A 6,305-nucleotide genomic window follows, 5' to 3' on the forward strand; every position below is an offset into this window, starting at 1 on the left:
GATGCAATCTGAAGGCTCAAGTTGATCTTTGCTGAAGTTGGTTGATGGAAAAGAACCAGGTTGAGTCAGATTATTTTGGTGAATGGAAAGTCAAGGCCCGAGGCCTGGCACAAACTTAACGGGTTGCAGAAGTGTTCTAGCTCATGTCTTCATCTTAGAATCTAACCGAACCACCGACTCTGAGAAAACAAATTCATAGATACTAAACATATAGCATATAGGATTACATATAGCTAAGATGACAGGAACGAGTGGTTCCATCATAAGCCTGCATAAATCAGTATACAATATAAGAGACAATATACAAGGGTGTAGAGGGTGTAGAAGCACCTAACCCTGATCGTAAGCCTAAAACAGATATTTCCTGAAACGTTATCCCTCAATTCTGATTGGTTAATTGGAATGTTGTTCCAGGATCAACAAGGATGTTGATCCAGGAACATGTTGTACTTGGTGAAATCACGGTCACCTGACCTAGATCATACTCAAATCTGGTTCCTCCAGAGCCAGCAGTGCATATATATGTCCTGAGCACATGCACAAACCACTACAACACAGCTCGGACAGTTACATCAAGTGTCAGGCTGCAATGCATGAACTAACAATATTTTGAAGCAATTTTTTGATAGGGTCATAGGTTTTACACTACCAAAGATTTCCATAAAAATATTAAGCAGCACCATTGTTTTCAACATTTGAAATGATTCTTGATCAGCAAATCAGCATTTCCGAAGGATCATGTGACACTGAAAACTGGTGTAATGATGCTGAAATTGCAACTTTGTAAATAAAATAAAACAATCAAACAAATAAAACAGTTATTTTAATATTGTAATATTTTACAATATTGCTGTTTTTACTGTACTTTTGATCAAAAACATAAAAAAAACATCTTTTAAACACAATGTTGATTTGTATACTAACGTACTTAAAACGATTGTCTGTTGTAATCAAGAGCATGCCACAGATGCTGTCTTTAGAGCTTAAGTTGCTTTGAACTCTGAAAATCTCCTTTAATGGGAAAATAATCCTGTTATCACTCATATAACATCATTGACTGTCTGCGTTTGTCTCAATATATGAGAGGCAAAGACAGAGAAACAGAGACAGGGTCATTCTGCAGCACTCTGATGAGGAGCCGGGGTCTTAAACATCAGCTGGGTGCCTCTTGTGGCACATTTATGTTTTATAACAGCTGTTGCTAGGTAGACAGCAACGGACAACAACAGTACTCTCTCTCTATGTTCCATGCTCTGAGTTTGCTTGTAAATTTTTCTTATTCTTTCTGCATATTCTGTTACAGTAATAACCCAGGAGAGGCTGGGCATAATAAGGGTTTTACTACAGGGAAACGGTGTTGTTAGGCACATCACAATGTTCCCGTCAAGCTCTGCGAATGCATGACCACACATTTCTGAGGATAATTATTGATATTTAAATGAATTCAGAATTAGAATCAGAATAAATAAATATTTTGTTGAACAAACAATGTTTTGAATAATTTAAGTGAAACAGTTTTCATTAAATCAGACAATAAGTGGCTACCCTTGGATAAATATATACGTGAGTGGGATTATTTATGTCTTAAAGGTATAGTTCAGCCCAAAATTAAAATTTGCTGAATGTATACTCAACCTCAGGCCATCCAAGATATAAATTGGTTTGTTTCCTCATCTGAACAGATTTAGGGAAATTTAGCATTACATCACTTATCCACTGGTGGATCCTCTGCAGTGAATGGGTGCCGTCAGAATGAGTCCAAACAGCTGATAAAAACATCACAATAATCAACAAGTAATGTACATGACTCCAGTCCATCAATGAATTTCTTAAGTGAAAAGCTGCGTGTCTGTAAGAAACAAATCAATTATTAAGGCGTTCTGACTTTAAACTATCACTTCTGGCCATAACCTATAATAACGATTCCTCTAGTGAAAAAGCACATCCCCTGTTGTCCCGTCATCAAAATACACTGGCATATTTGTTTTAAACTGTTTTGGACTGTTTTCACTTGTAAACGGTGTTTGATCTGGCATATTTCTCTCCTGATTCATGTGAGACCAATATTTCATTGGAGAAAACAATATTATGGATAGAAGACATATATTTTAGTCGTAAGCATCAATTTGAAATTAAAAACGTCTTAACGTTTTAACTTCACAAGACATTAATTGATGGACAGCTGTTTGGACTCTCATTCTGACGGCACCCTGCAGAGCAAGTGATGTAATGCTAAATTTCTCCAAATATGTTCCCATTAATCTTGGAATCTTGAATGGCCTGAGGATGACTACATTTTCAGAAAATTTCACAATTTGGTAAACTATTCCTTTAAACAAGGTTTCAAACTCTTTTCATGTCCCCTTGTGTTTCAGGTGCATCCTGTTGCTATTTGTTCTCTTCTTCATTCCTGGAGTGGTGATGATCATCGCTTATGGGCTCATTTCTCGAGAACTCTTCCGTGGAATACAGTTTGAAATGGAGCAGAAGAAGGGACAGAGTGGTGAGACATTTATGAAGTCAATAACACATTACAGTCTAATTTAGTGTCATGTTTTAGCAAGCCCCAGACTGTCCCATAGGGCACTAACTGTGCTAGTCACTGTGATTGTTTTAGATGACCTACCCTGAGGATTTATTTGTTTGTGTGTACAGTCATGTCCATCTGTTTGTGAATGAGGCTCAATTTCCTAAGTAATGAAATGTGACCTATTGAATTTTCGAAATATAATTGCAGCTGTGCAACATTTCCGCAACCACCCATAAAAAAGCAATAAGAAAAAAAAAGCAGGAAATATAAACTTGAATATTACCCTTAAATTGCTCATTGTTGTAGCTCTTACAAGTTAATATCTGCTGGATTGCTTAGATTATGTCCCCTCCTGAATTCCGCTGTTCAACGCTAAATCACATTCTATTAATGTTATAAGTATGCCCCCATTTCCCCTGTGCTGCAGTAATTGCATTCAAACACTCCAGCGCTGAGTCACCACTCTACCCATAAATGCTTTCATTTGAATTAGTGAAATGTCATTTCCTTTCCCATTTTATAAGTAACAATTTGTGCAAAAAAAAACAAAAAAACTCAAGAATGTCAAAATACAACCTGCTGTGGGGTCTTATGAAGGTTATTGTTTAGTGAAAGACACAGGGGTTGGGAATCATAAATAATGTAATGATTCTGATTCCACTTTATGATTCCAGTTCCTTACTGGTTCATTTCATTAATAGAATCATTAAAGAATTAGTCTAAATTAGTCCTATATATTACAGAAGAATACCCCCCTTTTCATAGAGTATTACTCAAAAAATGTCTAAACTCTTATCCAAATGTTTAACTACTATTTAGATCAGTATGTTTATTTAAGTCTCATGAGCCTTAATTATACACACTACAAAAATAATTCTTGAATTATTTCCACTAGGATATGATGGAAGTAATGATTCAGCCAAGAACTGTTCTGAATGATTCAGTAATTGAATGAGTCATTAAAGAAATTCAGACTCATAACTGAGTTTTAGTTGTGAGTCGTTTTGACTAATTTATTAAAATGAATCTGATTGTAAGAGTCATTTGATTGTGACTGATTTGATTCATTATTTCAGAGCTTGAAAATCTGTATTCTTTTTTTCTTTCCTTTTTTTATCAAAAAATTTGTACCATTATCCCTTTGGTATTCGTCACTTAATGGTCAAGTGTGATACTCCGCTATAAAATTATTATTATTATTATTAATGTATTTTGTTTCAATGATATGTATTCTTTAATATTTCATAGTTTAAGGAGATTTCATGGTACTATGCAAAATTAACCTCTAAATTATGGACTATTTATTTCTACATAAAATAATACACATACAAGAAAAAAAAAATCATATTATTTCAATTAATTTAGTGTTTAAATAAAAACAGAGCAAAGGATGTAGATTTTACCCCTCCCCAAAAATTGCTCTGTATTTTCGTATTTTACCGTTCATTTCCTATGGCGGCCATTTTTTGACCAGAAGGATCACAAGTGTTTAAGACCATTTAGCCTTTTCTAATCATGTCGGCAATTTTGTGTTCATATAGCAAGTACCACAGAACTCACCAAGTTTCATACCATTCTAATGAAGTAAAAAATTATAAATGTTAAAATTTTAGGTCTAACATCACCAGAAGTGTTAATTTAGCCAAACTGCCTAAAATACTGACTCAATTATTCTATGCAGGAAATGCAAATGTGGTTCAAAATGAAAGCTTCCCCTTGATCTGTATTTATCTAAATAATCCCTCAGAGCTTTTTCTTGAGGAATGTGCAATGTTTCCTCTTTAGGAATGAAAAATGGTATCAGCGCCACTGTCTTATATAGCAGTGATGATGGAGATGGCTGCTACATCCAAGTGTCCAAGAGGCCCAACTCAATGGAGATGTCAGCCATCACCCCAACGAGCTCCGCAAAGGTGGACCGACCTCGCATCAACACGTCCGAGGCTAAACTAATGGCCAAGAAGCGAGTGATCCGTATGCTCATTGTCATTGTGGCTATGTTCTTCATTTGCTGGATGCCCCTGTACTCCGTCAACACCTGGAAAGCGTTTGACCTTCCCTCGGCCCACAGGGCTCTTTCTGGAGCCCCCATCTCATTCATCCACCTGCTGTCCTACACATCCGCCTGCGTCAACCCAATCATCTACTGCTTTATGAACAAGCGCTTTCGAAAGGTGCTTCTCACCACCTTCTCCTGCTGCTGCTGGCCCTGCCACAGAAAAGGCTTCAGGGAAGGTGACGATGAGGTTACTGCCACCGGAGCGTCCATGTCTAAGTTCAACTACAGCACTGTCAGCACAATGGGACCATGCTGATTCTCAGAGGACACAGGCTGGGCAAGATGGAGAAGAATTGGGGTTGATGTTGACATATTGTGAGGGTTTACTTTGGTAGAAGACTTAGATTGTTTATCACCTACTTGCAAACCACATGCTACATCAACATCAGTCATTGTTTTATGATCCATGATTGATCATGATTGATCATGTTGTTACACATATACTCTAGAGACTTGGTAGGAAAGGCCACACCAACCTCACCCTCTCCTGTCAAAGGTCTGTCACTCACACTCATTAAGAACCAAAAAAGAGACCAAACGACTGCCTGCGACATTTCTTTCTGACTGAATTGGGATATCATTTTGGTGTAGAAGAACCATAAAAAAAATTTGTTTTTACCATGAATAACAATCTGCGTTTGAGGGAAAGTTTGTGGAGTAGAGTTTGCTGCGGAAAAGTTTGGATCAGATGCGAGCAGGACAATGGCTCTTCAGGAGGAGAAGAAACTCATTGGACGCCTTTATTGACTGAGTGATAATGTTGAACTTGCTAGATGTTGTCAGAGTCAGCAAGACCATCAACTCAGCAGGAAGCAGAGTTTCTGGAGCTGTTAGTGTTCACTGAGAAACGGCTGCATTAACCGACTTGCTCAAACGACTATGTAAATGACTGAAAATGGCTAGTAGAATTCCAGCCTTACACTTAATGTTGTTATCCTTTTGTTGTAGTTTTAAGTGCTTGCATAGTGTTTTTAAAATCTTTTCTGAGGTCAGTGTTCATCAGGAGAGATTTCATTCATAAGATCAGAACTCTAAAACACTGGCATATAGCAGCTTTCCAAAGTCTGAGCCAACAGACTTATACTAAAAGTCACAATATTCTACAGTATTACAATGTGATTAATGATGATGGTCTGTTGCTAGACAGGACAATGTTTTTGGCAGTTGGCTTCATCTTCATTTTTTGGGCTGAAGAGATTTTGTTTTGTTTTTGAAGTTGTCCTTCATGGCCTTCACAGTATGTGGCTGTAGGTGACTTCAACTGAATGAAAAGCTTGCCTTAAACCTTAATTGAGATAAACTCATTCCAATCTGTCATAATCTCACAGATTGATTTATGACTGCTTTCAAATGTCCTCATAAATTTGTAGCTATAAGCGTATTAAGGTCCTCCCAAACAGTCCCCATCAAACAAACAGCAAAGAACACTTAAACCTGATTTGTGATTGTTCTGTCCTTCTTTTAGAAGAGAAAATGTTTTTTGAGGCAGGTTAGAGAGAGAGGCTTGATTAAATGTCCGATATTTTTGAGTGTCGTGGTGGGGACCCATGGGAAGTCAGACATGATTCAGTGACTGTTGAATATTTCAAGCCACTAAAATTGATAACGTCAATTTAATGGCTGACTTTTAGTAAAATTAAATGACAAATTTAAGTGAAAAAAAATGTAAGTGCTGCCAAAGTGACAACCTGCAGTGATGAGTTCATTGCACTTTTT

General features: G+C 37.0%; 1 protein-coding gene across 1 annotated transcript in view; it reads left to right on the plus strand.

Annotated features, from left to right (window-relative positions):
- LOC107721564 (cholecystokinin receptor-like) overlaps nt 1–4,845 on the plus strand; it is a 34,671-nt gene extending 29,826 nt beyond the window's left edge. The window contains exons 4-5 of the mRNA XM_016529651.1: nt 2,376–2,503; nt 4,316–4,845. Of these exons, the coding sequence (XP_016385137.1) occupies nt 2,376–2,503; nt 4,316–4,845 (658 nt within the window). The remainder of the gene's footprint in view (nt 1–2,375; nt 2,504–4,315) is intronic.
- The last annotated feature ends 1,460 nt before the right edge of the window (nt 4,846–6,305 follow it).

Source organism: Sinocyclocheilus rhinocerous, unplaced genomic scaffold (genome assembly GCF_001515625.1).
Source record: "Sinocyclocheilus rhinocerous isolate Xijiao unplaced genomic scaffold, SAMN03320098_v1.1 scaffold30, whole genome shotgun sequence".
In the NCBI taxonomy this organism is placed as follows: domain Eukaryota; kingdom Metazoa; phylum Chordata; class Actinopteri; order Cypriniformes; family Cyprinidae; genus Sinocyclocheilus; species Sinocyclocheilus rhinocerous.